Below are 16,374 nucleotides of genomic sequence, written 5' to 3' on the forward strand. Positions count from 1 at the left end.
GCGTACCCAGAAACAGCTAATCATATTCTACTATTGCTGACCCTTTTTACTTCTTACATAAGAAATACCGGCCCTTAGAGTATCAAGGCATAAAAGATAGATTTAATCTTTTACAGTCATTCAAAATAACATCCGTGATTTGAGTATTTTAAAATATTTATCTGATCCAATGTAAAAATTTAAGTTAAGTACTTACTTAGCTATTTTATCTATACATGCTATTTGAATTAATTAGATGCTCAAAAATAAGTGCTTTGATTTTAGATAGTTACAAATATTACTTAGCCGTACATTGTCATGGCTGAATCTTACAAAATGTTTAATTCTATGACAATATTAATATATTTTTTCACTTACTGTTTTTCGCATGCCGTAAGTATAGTTTACTTTTTAAGCAACCTGAATTAGTAATTGCTTCAATAATATCCAGATTGCTTATGATGAAATAGTTGAAGTCCAGCAAGGTCTGATAAGGGGACGTTTACTAACAACACCAGGTAACACCACTTATCGTGCATTCCAAGGAATTCCATTTGCAGAGCCTCCAATAGGAAAACTACGGTTTCAGGTCAGTGGCAAATAGTTCAACTTTGTTTAAGGGCGAAGTTTCAGTCGGTTTCGATGTTAATTTTGCGAAATGTTTTTATTTTATACAACATTTGGTAACCCAGCCTTTTAATAGTTTGAGTTTTTCGATGTTCTTTGAGAAAACATATACTGACATATAGCTAGGAATTGACTATATCAGTGATTTTCTGTTTTTGGTCCTAACATTTAAAAACAACTCATAATCGACTAATAACTTTCCGGCTGTATGCGGCACTTCTGGTTATGAAGCTTTTTAGAGAAATAATAAGGGACAAGATTGAAAAAACATACTAGAATAGATATTTACATGATTGCTAAACCAAAAACCCATCTTTCCCAATTTTAACTTTGTGGTGTATACTGTAAATATTCCAGGAAATTGTCTGTTTCTTTGTCTGTTTTGTCAAACTGAACCAAAAATCACTATTTTGTAAATCACCACCAAATCGTAACTCTTTTCCACAAATCGAGCACAATATTATAGACTTAATCGCTATACAAATTCTTAAATTTAAAGAAGTTCAGAAGTATCAGTTTCCTCTTGAAATTCTTATCAATTTAAGAATTTGCATAGCGTTTAAGTAAGTCTAGAATATTCTGCTTGATTTGGTGTCTTTATTAAACTGGTCACTCAAACTTCTATTGGGCATCAAATAACATTTTAATTTTAATATTTCGTGTCGTAATATGTACTATTTTTTGTTCTGTGGACCAAACATTATGCAATTGAAAATTTTCAAAATAAGTTTATAGGCATTGGGAAAAATTTGTCTGTAAGCACTAAGTTATTACTACAGTCCGGATTGAAAAGCACTAAAATAGTAAAAAAAAGCAAAATTATTTTTCTCAAAAAAGCATAAAAAATTTAAAAAAGCACAAAACTCTTTCAGAGATGCAATTTTTTTTTTACTTTTTTTGAGTTTAAGTTCTAAGAATTTTTTGAAGCTTTTAAACTGCTTTAGAAGCATAAGAAAATTTTAGACTCTTTTGAAATCTTTCACAATTTTTTTGAACTCTTAAGGAGCCTTTGGAAGGTTTTTGGACAATTTAAAGAGCATATTGAAGATTCTGCAATGCTTGAATGCTTCTAGAATTTTTGGAAGCTTTTAGACTGTTTTAATATCTTTTGGGAGCATCTAACTGAAGAGCATTTGGAAACTTTTAGACCGTTTTGGAAGGCTTTCGACTGCTTGGGAAGCATTTTGGAGGTACCGTAGTGTTTTAAAACCTTTTTAAACTTCTTGAGAAGTATTTGGACAGTTTAAAGAGCATATTGAAGATTCTGGAATGCTTTAGAGGCATTTGGAACACTTAAGCGGTTGTTCTGAAAGCTTTTGAAAGGCTTTCGGCTGCTTTAGAAGCATTTTGGAGTTTCTGTAGTATGTTGAAATTTTTTTAGACTACTTTAAGAGCATTTGGAAGGTTTCTGGAGAGTTTAAAAAGCATTGCGGACTGCTTTTAAAGTATTTGAAAAGTTATCTACACTAGTTGAAGATCATTTGGAAGCCTTTAGAGTGTTCTAAAAGCTTTTGGAAGCTTCTAGACTTTTTTGGAAGGATTTCGACAGCTTGAGAAGCATTTTGGAGTTTCTGTGGTATTATAAAACCTTTCTTGACTACTTTAGGAGCACTCAATTCGCCCCATATTCACAGGCTATTTTTTCTACGACTAATTGGAATTACTTACCAATGGACGGCGATTAAAAATTATGCGATTGCGGTTTTAATTTTTGAATGAAGTCCGCCTTTAGTCCGGGAGGCCCCGAAACGCAGTTCGTTCACATTCTAAGCAAACACATTCACTTGTTCTTTTTTTAATTATAATCACCTTTTCAGTCTGTGCTTAAGACTGTGATATCAATCAACTAAATTGAGATAAAAATTCCTCTCATTATCAAATCCTCTCATATATCAAAAATCAACACTGAGGCGATAATTGTTGTCTGGCGTTCCTTTTGCGACCAAAATCGTATCCACATACGTTATGAAGTCGTAAATAGTCAACGGCCAGTTTCCATTTGCAGAGTTAATTCGGCCACACGTACCATATTAGCCCCCCTTTTGATATGGGAAAGCCATAAACGAGATATGGGAAGAGGCTTCCATAACCATAAAAGGGGGCGGCAGCTCTTAATGAGCTAGACTGGCAGTAGAGGCGACTGTTTGGAACAATCAGCTAATTAGTCTGGAACATGACGATTCGCGTTGTTCAATGTGAGATTTTTTATTAGATAGTCTGTTTGTAAATGGCCTTTCTGTCTGTGTCAAAGGATACATCAGAGACGATTGCAAAATTTGCAACTTGGCACTTTCATTCAAACTGAATTTCTTTGCGGAAACTCTGCCTTTATTCCTTTAGGTGCAGCACTATTATAATTAAAGTCCAGCTATTAGCAACAAAAGTATTTGTTACTTCGCATTCCACTACCACAAAAGAACCCCCATAATGTATTGGGATCTCGGTAACCGTAAGAGTTTCAAAGTCGGTTAAATGGGGAAAGTTTTAGAGAATTTAAAGTGAAACTTATTCCCGGTTTCCAAAATACATTATCTTTTACCGTTTTGCAGAAAATTGGCGAAAACGTCAGAGGCTGCATTTTAAACAATTGTTAATTTTTGCGTACAGAATGATGTAAAATTTGGCTGGCATTATAAAAAAAAATCAAAACTGTGCGATCGCGTTTAGTTTTGTTTTAAGTAAAAGTTTTTGTAAAGTTGCTCTCTCACAATTTTGACGTTATTTAAAGTTTTTTTAATTCCTACTTTAGGCTCCACAAACTCCAAAATCATGGGAAGGCATTTTAAATACCACTCAAGATGCCAATATATGTTTTGCCATCGAAACAGATTCTTCTGAAGAAAGTGAAGATTGTTTGTACCTCAATGTGTACACTCCAATTTTGAATAACGTAATATTTTGAAAACCGTATTAAAGTTTATCGTAGGTTTTGTGATGTCTCCCATATTTTAGAATGATGACAGGAAGCTTCCCGTATTTTTTTGGATTTACGGAGGAGGTTTCACCCATGGTAATGCTCTGTACAGCAATTTTGGTCCTGACTTCTTAATTGAAAAAGACATTATTATCGTCACAACAAATTACAGGTTTTAACGTGAAATATTGGTGTTATTTTTATTTTACATTTTTTTGTTTGTTTGTTTTCAGGTTGGGTCCTTTTGGATATCTGTCTACTGGTGATTCTATTATACCTGGAAATTGGGGTCTTAAAGACCAAAAGGCAGCTATTAAGTACACTCATGAAAATATTGCTGCTTTTGGCGGAGATTCAACCAAAATTACTATTGGTGGTCAAAGTGCTGGTGCCGCTTCTATAGGTTATCAGGTGTTACACAAAGCCAATGAAGGTAAAAAGCATTAAAGCTCACTAAATTGTACCATACTAGGATCGTTATAAGAGCGTGTCTGGTGTTCTGATCACTGTAAAAGTGGATATCCATTTGTTGAGTTTGCCCGTATCTTACAAACTTTGCATATCGCGGTATTGTTTCATTTAGTGATGATACGCTGCAATTTTCACTTATCTTCTCTTTTCTGAGTGCGGCTAAAAGAAACTCTATTTTATTCTTGCATTTATCAGCGGATCTATTGACTTTTCCTGCAATTTCTTTTCAAGCATCTTGTTTACGAATTTTAATAGAATCAAATTTGGCCTCTCAAATAAGGTTAACTTTGAGTTTTGGTAAAAAATGAATGCATACTCATCGTTTTACGTTCTTATTGCAACACAACGGTCATACGATACGGGTAAATGCAACACATGGATACTCGCCTTAACATCAGCATCATATTCCCCTATACAGCTCGTATGATAGTTGACCGTACAGGTTTGGCATTATTTTGAATCATCATTACATCAAATGATTTTTGCACCATTTTTTGAGCGAACTGCAAAAAAAACCTGGATGATCCCGAAAATTATAAATCTTATTGAAGAAAAACGTAACTATAAGGACTAACTCACAAAAATACACGCAATGGAAAAAGCAAATGGAACACCACATAAAGAGCGCCAAAGAAAATTGGTTGGAAGAAAACTGACGCAAAATCAAAGAACTGAACAAACACACGTAGATGATTATTTTAATCTACATAAAAAGTTGAAGAAATTAACTGAAAATACAAGGATACCGGTGGTCACAAGAAACACCCTATCCCTGGGTGTTCCAGGGATAGGGTGTTGTTGTCCTCCATCCAGTTGACAGAAGATGACCCAAAACTGACTTGGAAATACTACTTCTATCTATTTACACCAGGACAGGAGAAATTACAAAAGATTGACATAAATCGGTCTTCATTCCCTAACCTAACCTAACCTAAAAAAACAACCCTAAGTCTTGTGTTGAATACCGGATGATAAGTTTGATGAGTCACACACTAAAAGTACTTTTAACAATAATCTAACAGAGAATATATATCACAAATGTGAAGAACAACTAGATGAGGCGCAGTTCGGCTTTAGAGCAGGAATGTTAACTAGAAAAGCAACATTGTCTAACACAGTACTGCTACAGAAAAGTAGAGTCATAGTTCATCAACCTATACAGGCAGTTTGCCAAGGCTGCATCTATCCCCACAACTATTTATTCTATATTCACAGTTTGTGTTTAAAAAACCGCTGGAAGTGAAACACGAGGGAGTAAACATTGGATAAACATTAATAAACGACTTAGAATTCGCCGATGATCTTGCTATAATGGCAGAGACTGCAGAAGATCCTCAAATCCTATTAGAGAGAGTCAAACGAGACTCTAAAAAAGTAAGACTCAATATAAATATCTGATATAATGTTTATAAGCAAAAGCGCAAACACTAACCCTGTTCTTTCACTGAACGGAAAACAAATAGAACGGGTACAAAAATACAAATATTTTGGTTCAGTCATAAGTTATGAAATGGAACCAGACGAAGAAATTAAGATCAGAATGGAAATATGGCTCGAAAAGCATTTGTCAAATACTCCTCGTCCATGAGGTTTAAAGTTGAATGCTATGTGTGGTCAGTATTGTTGTACGAAGTGACAACTTGAATACTCAAATGTTTAAAAAACTTAAGGCGTTTGAGATGTGGCTCTATAGACGTTTCCTGAAAATATCATAGACTGACAGAATCACCAACTACAAAGTACTAAGACGCATTGGTTACAAAAGAAAACTGTTGAATCTAATTAAAATAAGAAATACATCTTACATAGGACACATTTTACGCATATGTACAGTAGTACGATAAATACTTACTTCTTCAAAACATAATTACATGGTAGAGTAGAGAGGGAGAAGGGTATCGGCAGGAAGAAATATCGTAGAACCGAAACGTAAGGGAATGAACAAATCTCGGTGTCGAAGAGCTGTTTCATGTTACAAGAGAACAGAGAGAAACGTGGTAGCCAACCTTCAAGGAGAAGACGGCATACAGAGAAGAATGATTTTGGACAAAGAGGAAAAAAAAAACAAAATAATAATAAATCTGTTTTCCATTGGCTTGGATAGCTTCTTAACGTAAAACGATCCCGTGGGCAATCTCTTATTACTATACATGCAAAGATTGTTAGTTTGCATGTGTTGATCCGGTTGCGGTCCTAGTATAAGTACAGTACTACTACTACACTTTTAAAGTGGTGTTTAAATTAGCGTCCATAATCAGGCGTGATCTTGCTTGGCTAATATTGTGAGGCATGGAAAAATCAAACATGTAACTTTTTTTGCCTATAGTCGGTGTTTTAGGATGGCGTGACATCAAATTTTCTAGCAAACGTTTGGTTGAAAATGTCGCAGCGATGTATCCTAGAAGATTTTTTTTTTCGTTATCATTCATCCGATAGCTTCACAGAAAGACCAATAACTTACTTCTTCAGATCCACTTTCTAACCTACTATCTTATTTGCTTTCTACTACTTTTTTAGTTATTGAATCAGCCAATAGTATTTCATCAAAACATTTGCCACACATCCAGAACACTCCTTCCATTTTGTTGTCTGTAATAATATTGGAGATAACCATATTTGTTCAGCCGTATGATACTCTACAAAAACCACACTGTTTATAAATTATGCCAAGATCCAAACGTAACGGTTTAAATACCTCTTTTTAAGCTTGAATACAGAGAGCCCAGCACCTTCTTCACGCATGAGCACTTGTCGAGTTCTAGCACGCTTATATAAACACCGCTTATGCGTAACCTGCAAGATTAGCCTGAAAAAGTGTTGTTCTGAATGTAGGTTACTTCAGAGGGGCTATTCAAGAAAGTGGTAGTCCCTTAAGTATTTGGAGCCATATAGACGCAGATGAATCTAGAAAATACGCGTTTGACTTAGCAAAACTGATCAATGACACTGTTGAATTAGGAAATAACTCTTCAGCACTTTTGGACTTTCTGCAGAGTTTGGATGCTAAAGTTATTGATGCAGCATCTCCTCAAATGACATTTGTAAGTAAAAACAAGCCGTACACGAGGCTGTTCCTGAAAAAATAGTCATTGTAGGACTTCGGTAAAAACAATCTTCCCCCGAGAAACTGCTGGAAATTATTTTCAGCTCTCTAAATCTGTCATTAGAAGACGTTTTGCTACCACAAAAATAAAAAAAGGTTTGGTAACTACTTTTATCTTTATTTTTTCTTCTTCTTCTTACGTTAGGACCGAGTCCTGTGTTTTCATCAATAGTTAGCCACGAGCAGTTGGGATGTTGAAGACCAGATTTCAGACCATTTTATAATTTATTCTATTATAGGTGGTCGTCCAGGAGGTCGAGATGAATTTGGATCAACCGGTAGCTCAAAAAACAAAGTCTGCGATTTTCCGTCCCTGAAATAATCAATATCTTTAAAACAAACTTTAAACTACCCCTAGTTTTTTTGAAGATATAGAAAAAAAATGTGAATAGCAAAGTTGTTCAACAAGTAGTGTTCAACAAATATGGAACGCAAAATTCATTATTTGTTTACCTTTTAAATGTCAACTGTATAATAAAGATTAATTTATTTTATTATAATTAAACCTTGCACATAAAACAACTCCTACGATGATTAATCTTTGAGGAACAACAGCGTGCACGGCTTATTATGATACCCTATACCAGGTGTCCAAGAGCACCCTGGACATAGGAGATTAACATGGGAAAACGGTTTTGATTTTTTTGCGCCTGTACGGTTGATTTGATTGAAAAATCGTATTAATGAAAGTTGTAGTACCTATCACGGACTAATTTTCTGTATTTTTTTCAGATCTCTAACTTGAGCCCTTTCGTCGTAAAACACGAACAAAAATGCGAAAATTTTAACTTTTTACCTGCACTGTATAAGCGGTTGTCGAGCAACCGTACCAGCAACAATGAAATGTTTACCCGTTGCCCGACAACCGCCTATACAGTGCAGGCCAAAAGTTTAAATTTTCTCATTTTTGTTCGTGTTTTGCTACGAAAGGGCTCAAGTTAGAGATCTGAAAAAAATACAGAAAATTAGTCCGTGATAGGTACTACAACTTTGAATAATACGATTTTTCAATCAAATCAACCGTACAGGCGCAAAAAAATCAAAACCGTTTTCCCATGTTAATCTCCTATGTCCAGGGTGCTCTTGGACACCTGGTATATTACGTCTGCTGAAATATTTATTTTATACAGAAAGTTATTTTTCTGTTCACTTGGATGGAATCTTTACTTATTTTTATTATAGAGACCTTTGCCAGTTATTGAAGTAGAAGGCGAAGCAGCATTTTTAACTGAGAGGCAGTACACACTTTTGGAAACCGGTGAATTTATTCGAGTTCCTACACTAATTGGAACTAATTCTGAAGAGGAAATTCATCAAGCAGCGAGTATATTAAATTTGTTTATCACCTCGTCTGTAGGCAATCAAACTAAAATTTGTTTTGTCTTTTAGATCTTACAAGTTTAAGTAAAACTTTAGCCTCGTTTGAAGAAAATCCAACAAGTTATTTTCCAAAAGATTTCGTATTAAAAAGTGATGCTAATTCAACTTCAATAGCTAATAACATTAAAGATCTTTACCTGAAAGACGTTCCAGACGATGAGAAAATGGGTCATATGGTTAGAGTAAGTATATCTAAATAAATATGAAATCTACTTAATTTAAACTAAAAGTTTTTAAGTCACACTACATTTACAAACCCGATGATCAAGCATGCCGATTTGGTTGCCAACTATACTGACACGTACTTTTATGTATTTTCTTATGATGGTATAATGGGAAACGTAAACGTTACTATAAAAGGTAAGTTTATACTTTTTGTATCAGTGCTTTAGAACAGAAAGGTTAAACTCTTCACAAAAACACCAACTTCAATAAAATATTAAATTTAATGTTAGAATTTAGAAATCAGATGTAGATAAATGTTAAAAGTAATTCTTTGGATAAAATTTTACCAGCAGCTGAATTCCAGTATTTATGGCGACACACGCGTCATACCTGGCGAGGCAGCACTTGGTAAATTAGCTTCATGCAAGCATACTAATTTTGAGAGTGCTCTAAAACTCGTATTTTGGCCATCATAACCTTTAAAAAATTGTTTCAATTTATTTACCAGCAGTGGCTACGCAAACTAAAGCAAGAATATGTGGGGACTCACAATAAACATGTCTAAAACAGATTATCTAAAAGTGGGAGAAGATACTGTTAGCGATCTATAAATGGATACTGATATTGTTAAAGGGTGTCATAGCTTTAAATACTTGGGTGTAACTCTGTTGTAAAACGGTAGAAGCATGGATGATATAACCAACATAATCGCAAAAGAGCCATAAAACAAGAAAATATTGTATTACATGGGGATCAGATCTATGGGAACTCACTCAAAGGCAAAGAGAGCGCCTGTTGGCGGTGGAGATGGATTTTTCGAAACGCGACTGCGGCACTTTTAGGCTTGATCATGTTAGAAAGGGCAGAATCCGAAAGATCATGAACGTCGAAAGTGCAATTATGGACGCTGTGGTAAGAAAACGCTTGCTATGCTATCAGCTATGGGCTCACTTACAAACGATGCCAGACACAAGGTGGTCAAAACGTACATATATGGGAATGGAGTCCACAACAAACGAGAAAACGTGGTAGACCCCCAAGTTTGTGGAAAGAGGACGTTACGGATGCAATGGCGGCAAGAGGCCATAACGAGGAAGACTGGAATGACTGCAAACGATGGAGATTGTAAAGCGAGAGACGGCGACAGCCGTAGAAAACTCGCAGATATTCAACTGAAAAATGCTTGTAACACCGTCATTACTTAGAGTGATTGACTCGGCTTTTTAAGCTTGTAGATCTTTGACTCCGGGTCCAGATTAAGAAGCGTACACATCAGTTCATCAATCTTATTGATAGGTGATTGATATGCTGCGCTAGGAGAACCTCCTTACAAACACCTCTAAGTTTTGCTTCAATATCGTCAAATAGTTTTTCTTACTAGAAAGTTTAGTCTCTCTTAAGGTACAACTCCTCAACAAGAACGTGGATGTAAAGCCATACACTGATTAATCAAGTAAATATCGTAGAGGTAACAAAGAGCAGACGTTGGATGATTCATAATAACTTTCAAATACAAATAAAAGTAAATAAAACACTTAAAAACTGATTTGCTTTACTCCAAGTTGGGACTTGGTTGTTGCTGTTTCCTGGGTCTGTGGCAGATGATACCAAAATGCAGATGTTTCAGACGTAGAAGGTCCTTTTATATTGTCACGTTAAGGGGTAACTCGGAGGGAAGAATACGCGGTCCATTGGTAACTCGCTTTATTGACTAAAACATACAGAGCGCACGGAGGGCGAACGCTTAGCGGGAGATGAATAGAACTTTAGACTCAGGTCCAAGGGCATTCACCGGGCCGACTAAGTCGCTTTGGTACTAATAAAAAGAGGTAAGCTGGAACGGCTACTCTTGCAACACGCCCACACCAAATCTTTTACTAGGGCTGATTTCCGGGTGTGGCACTTGGTCACCTCATGCTCCACTTTCGTTGCACAAGAGGCGTACTCAAACTAAACCAGAGATCAGTGACCTCCCTTTGGGGAAGACCCCAGAGTTCGGTGATTTAGTCGAGCTACATCTTTTATATTCGTCAGCAACCTCATTATGTTAACCTTGCTGGCTATGCTAGTTACTGGGTGTGCACCGTAACTACTAACACGGGTGTGACAATATCCTCCCTGCAGGCTCCCTTATTCAGAAGACAAAACAATAGTAAAAAATAAATTGTGGGTAGGGCCGACAAGGGTCCATCGTCGAAACGGTGGTAAATAATCTAGTCGCTGATTTTTGAACCATATAGGGCGGTGAAATATAGTTTGAATTGTTTTCCCTTTAAGTACGGTTTTATTATTATAGTTAGTTAGTTTTTATTCAAAATTTAAACAGTCAGTTTTTGAACGATGAAAGTCGGTTTTTCTTCAGAAAGAAATTACAGTCGACCACGGCTTACAAGCCCGAAAACCCTTCAAATTTCAATGTCGATTATGTATTTTATTTAACGTTATAACACCAATAAAAAAAATATATAAAAAATATACTTTCTTTCTGTTCTAGAACGTTATTATCACGCAAATAATTTTTTGGAACATTTAATATTTTAGGTGCGGACAGCGTAGATCATGCCGAGGATACTAAATATCTGTTTAAAAAAACTGGTTCCACTTATTCAAACGAAGACCTGTCAAAGTTCCCGGCAGCTGATGTTCTTACTCATTATAGATTGATTGAAATGTGGTCTAATTTTGTTAAGTATTTGTACGATTTCAACAGTGTTAAAAGGCAAAAAATTTGCTTAGGTAATTTCTTTTTAGGAACCCCACACCGGAAACATCGAATTTGCTGCAAAACATAACATGGCCAAAATACATTGCAGGTGACTACCATTACATTGATATTGGTGAGAATTTGAATATAACTGCCAAACCGAAATCGCCATATTACGAGTCATGGGTCCAATACTATGAACAATGGGTGGAAAAGCCATTTACAACTTTTTAAAATGATTCTGTTCCGTTTTTTTTATGTAATAGTATATTAACAGCTGTATGTGCAACACTTTTGGTTTTAATCTCGCTTAAATAATTGTCATTAATATGTTATGCACCACCATTCTCTATTTACGAATTAGTTAATCTTTAAAACAAATTTGGCGCCGCTGCAAAATTAAACCGAAAGAAGAAGAATATATGCTTTAACCAAACTTTTGTGTTGATTAGTTGACATTTTTGATTATTTGTAATTTGTTTTTGTTTGTGTGCAACCATGGAGAAAGTGTGCAACTTTTGAAGAGGTAGGAATTCGTTAAACAAAGATTTGTGTTGTGTTAAATAATTGTGCAGATTTATTAACTTAAACACGTTAATATTAACGTGTTTAAGTTAAAACATGGAGTTGAAGTGAGAGAGAGAATGACAGGGATGGCGCATGATGTTGATGTCATGTGGACTTGCCTGGGGCGTGTTGCCTATTCACCGATAAAGTGTGTTTCGGCCCGGGAGCTGTCGATGGACTCGTCAGTAAGGCTTGACAGCTCCGTGGCTTATACACATGATTGAATGTGACTTGTAACTGCTATATGTAGTTAAATCGTGACACGCGATGTGGGCTTGATGTTAGCAGAGTTTTTGATGCGTGGTGCCATCTGTGTGGACGTGTGCGAAATGAGTCGCCACAGTACTCCCCTTCCAGTGACAACGAAGTAATGTATGATAGAGTAGTGAAGAGTAATAGTGGATTGACTGAAGGCAAGGACGAAGTTGGTAACGAGTTGCGGCTGTGCAGCGATGGACTTGAAAATGCGACCGTGTTAGCATTGAATGTGATTCCATATTATCTGCAGCCAGAAGATTGCGTGTTGCTTGTCGAGGGTCACCAGTTATGGGGATATAGTTCCCATAAAGTTGAAGGGAGTGAGAGAATGACAGTTTTATCGCAGAAATTTTATCGCGTAAGATGTAAGAAGTTAAAAGTGAGGTTAAAACATTAAGATATGACGACCACGTTTATAATCACGTAAGATTTAAGAACGTAAAGATTCTTACGCGAAAAACTATCAAAAGTGTCAAAAACATACAAGTAGTAGGACACAGAAACCATGTGTTTCTGTAGTTACGTGATAAATCTTATGCGATAAATATTAAATGAATATAAACCAGGCATACAAAATATGCCGATGTTTTAGAAGATAAAAAGACTAACGGGAGGTCAATGGATATGAAAAATAGAGTCTGGAAACAAATTGAGGTGAATTTAATTCTAGCGGGGTTTGTTCTATTTGCTACAGAACTGCGGAATCTTTATTATATGAACACAGAAAAAAACTAATTAAAAAAAAAGTCAGCAGAGGAGAGAAAGGAAAGGTTTGCAACAGGGGGAGGGACAATATCAATCCAGAAACAGGATGATACCGATAAAGTGTTAATGTCACAAAACAAAAAAAACTTTAGTTGGGTTTCAAAATAAATTTGATAATGATGCAGATTCAACAGCAACTCTACAATCTCAAACAGTGCAGAAATATATAGTATTTGAATTCATGCAAGATCTGGATATAGAAAATGACATTAAAGTACATTTTTTTTTCGAAAAATTTGAATTTAATTAACCCAATTTTAAGGACATTGCTCAGAATATTCCTTGTAACGCCCCTTTTGCAGGGTATTTTCCACCAAAACTGCCCCGAACCTGCAGGGTTTTTCCATCAAATACCCTCTGGTCGGTCAGTCTCGGGAGCCACCTATTGGATTTTAAAGTGACAGTTGGTGTAGGTTAAAGTGACGTAAAAAAATTAATTAAACAACGGAAAGCGAAGACAAAGTGGACAATGAAGCGGTTTTCAAACAAGGAAAAACGGACGGTATGGTACCAGGGTAGCACTTTATTTTGTACGGTTTTCGTAGTTTACTGGTAATCACAAGAGCTAGAACAAAGTCAAAACTAACCGGTCGGCCACCAAAGTGCCCCCACGAATCCTTGCAGGCCCTTTTTCATCTCGTATGGGTCTCCCCCCTCTGCAGGACAATTCGATGGGAGTAATTGTTGGTAGAAAGGACAGCAAAAGTCTCATTGCCTAAACTGATGGTAAAAGGGCGTGGAGAACTCGGAAAAGGGTTGCTCGATCCTGTTACACGGTTTTGAAAACAAGTTGCGGTTAAACAAGAGAAAAAACATAAATGACGAACTTTAAATGGTGAAAATTGGTATAAAGGAACAAAAATTAGTTACACAACTAATAACAACACAACTTCGTTACACACCCCTTTAGCTTACGGAAAAAAAAGGAAACTAATTTTCTTTCTTTTCTTTTTTTTTAAATTCTACCCTAGAAAATCTTAAAAAAAAAAACCTAAGCTTACTAAATCCGGTAAACAAATCAATATCTTACATATCTCCTATATACATGTTTCTTAACCAAAACCAACTTTCTACTTTCCAGATCCAATGACCACATTACCTTTTCCATTTATCATAAACCCACCAGTACTGATTGCTGAATACCTTTCAACTCTTACCACCCCTTTAACCAAAAGGTTGCTGCTTTAAATTCCTTTTTTGTTGAAACGGACGTGAAGTATTTACTTCCGGCCGTGAAATGCACTTTTATTTTCAACTACGTATGTAATAACATTATTTCTTACGTGTAATCCAGGTGGAAAGATGAAAATTACCCGCTTTTCCTTTCCACAAAGTACTTTCCAGCCGGTTGAATGTCAATATGCTTTTTGTCATATTGTCACGTTTAAGGGTGCGTAGTGAGGGATGGTAGAGAACCACTCAGGTCACAGGTAAGCCTCGTTTATTATAAAAAATAAAGTAAGTAAGGTATAAAGCGGGGTTAATCTTACCCCCAGATGAGAAGGGCCAATACTGCCGTAATTGCCGTCGTGTGCATGAATGTAGGGGGCGGGCGAGTCTAGTTCAGCCCTTCAGCTACACCGTAAAGGGTGACACGCAAGGTGGTCTTGTACGCAGTGACTAAAGGACCAAGTGGTGCACTGATAGGGTTAAGGATTCTAACGGTCACTTTAAGTTGCGAGAGAACCCTTCCCTTTTCAGCATGGCATCCTAAGAGGGTAGCGAGCCGTCTCGCCACTTTAAGTTAGGGACTGTTACTCGCCGACCAACTCGGAGACCAGTGACCTCCCTCTGGGGATGACCCCAGAGTTCGGTGGTTTAGTCGAGCTACGGTGCATCTTTTATACTCGTCAGCGACCTCATTATGCTCACCTTGCTGACTATGCTTGGTTACTGGGTGTGCACCGTGACTAGTAACACGGATGTGACAATATCTGGGCATACTTTTTACATTTAAGTGTCTGGGCTTACTTTTTACAGTTCTTCCGCGACCTCTGCAACAGCTGGCAGCTCAGGTGGTGACAAGTAGTAATATCTGCGTCTTCAGAAATCTCCATATTAAAAGCACTTTAAGAAACGTTTCAGCTCAAAATCTTTGAAAACACAAATAGCACAATAATGACGTTGTCAAGATTGTAAACAAATCACCAGTCGTTTATCATGGTTGAAGTCATAACTACTCGTACACCTATACTACCTTATTGGAGACTATAGGTATAAGCTAATCGCCCATTAGTCCGTCACGACAGTGCCATATACTGATATGGCTCCGTTTTTTCGTACTAAGGGCGATTCGCATTTTCCGAAACGTCTGCGGCACGTCACGGACCGGCAACGTCCGGCCAACACTAAAGCCAGTCAAACTACACAGACGGATGTTCCCTGACGGTCTTGACTATGCGAATATCACCATTGAAACTACACTACAGATAATTTTAGTGAGCGGAGATCCATTTATTTTTATGGTTTTGATTCTATCCGTCTTTTTGACGGTACGGTCCGTAGCGTGCCGTGACGGACTAATGGGCGACAAGCGTTAGCAATCAATATTTCAATTAAATGAGTTATTATCATCAGATTCTGATAAATGGTTGAAAATAAAATAGTATGCAAACCATGGTGGAAAGTTTAATTTCTGTCTCGAGATAAAGTTAACTACCTAATTGCTCGACAGAAATCAAACACTTTCCACCTGAGTATGTAATATACTATTACGGCCCGTGTCAATAGCAACGGCCGAAAAAAAAATACGGTAAAAAAGTAAATTAACAATCACTATGTCACCGTCTACGCTTATGGTTGCTGGTTACGATTTCTCGATGTGACCACTGTGTGCACCAATTACAGCAGTACACCCATCCATATCAGTACAGCAATCTTCGTCTCCCAATTTCATTTTCGCGTATATGAAAAAATGGCCGTAAGACGGTAAAAAGGCCGAAAAAATACCATCTCACGGTCTAGGTATACAAATAACCATTTTCATCGTTTATTTAGCGTCCCTATGTCCCAGTCTGATTTTAACATTTAACTTTCATGGATTAAAACCGTTGCATCGAATAATAAATTCCCTGATTTTCTAATAAATAAAATATATTTTAATCATTCTAATAAATTCATCAAGAAAAACTTAATTACTAAAGAACACATAACCGAATCCCGTTTCTTTTCCATACCGTTTTTGGGATCAATTTCACTGCAATTAAAGAACTTGTTTAAATCACAACTCACTCGACGGTTTTTATCCAAATCCAAATCCCCCACCCCTTAAAAACTATCCTGTTGCTTTACTCATTGCAATGCGTTTTACATTGGTCAGAAAGACAGGAAACTTGCAGCCCGTATCCATGAACATACAAGAGAAGCTGACAAATTTCGCAACAAACCCAGCCTTGATTCAAAGTCTATTAAATAGACCTTTACTAGACACCTCCACCTCAA

At 36.6% G+C, this 16,374-nt stretch overlaps 1 protein-coding gene and 1 long non-coding RNA gene across 2 annotated transcripts; one reads left to right on the forward strand and one right to left on the reverse strand.

The window, feature by feature from the left end:
• The first annotated feature begins 221 nt into the window (after positions 1 to 221).
• On the forward strand, positions 222 to 11,779 carry LOC145731060 (juvenile hormone esterase-like). Its single transcript, XM_081982644.1, has 11 exons — positions 222 to 372; positions 431 to 568; positions 3,356 to 3,496; positions 3,559 to 3,692; positions 3,754 to 3,953; positions 6,824 to 7,032; positions 8,277 to 8,418; positions 8,484 to 8,656; positions 8,705 to 8,834; positions 11,181 to 11,334; positions 11,391 to 11,779. Exons 1-11 carry the CDS (start codon positions 298 to 300, stop codon positions 11,575 to 11,577), a joined length of 1,683 nt encoding a protein of 560 aa, XP_081838770.1. The 5' UTR covers positions 222 to 297; the 3' UTR covers positions 11,578 to 11,779.
• LOC145731080 (uncharacterized) lies at positions 3,980 to 6,828 on the reverse strand. Its single transcript, XR_014178740.1, has 3 exons — positions 6,687 to 6,828; positions 6,453 to 6,627; positions 3,980 to 6,389 (listed from the first exon to the last, which is right to left on the reverse strand). It is a non-coding gene; the product is annotated as an uncharacterized LOC145731080 (long non-coding RNA).
• Positions 11,780 to 16,374: the final 4,595 nt, after the last annotated feature.

The sequence above is a fragment of the Ips typographus genome, linkage group LG6, assembly GCF_016097725.1.
Source record: "Ips typographus isolate SLU linkage group LG6, UJ_Ityp_2.0, whole genome shotgun sequence".
Lineage (NCBI taxonomy): Eukaryota > Metazoa > Arthropoda > Insecta > Coleoptera > Curculionidae > Ips > Ips typographus.

What these genes read in the sequence shown, in the direction of transcription:
- LOC145731060 (XM_081982644.1), top strand. Translation starts at nt 298, where the DNA reads ATGGCTGAATCTTACAAAATGTTTAATTCTATGACAATATTAATATAT. An exon ending in CGTAAACGTTACTATAAAAG is followed by an intron (nt 8,835 to 11,180) that starts GTAAGTTTATAC and finishes TTAATATTTTAG; the next exon opens with GTGCGGACAGCGTAGATCAT. An exon ending in TCTAATTTTGTTAAGTATTT is followed by an intron (nt 11,335 to 11,390) that starts GTACGATTTCAA and finishes ATTTCTTTTTAG; the next exon opens with GAACCCCACACCGGAAACAT.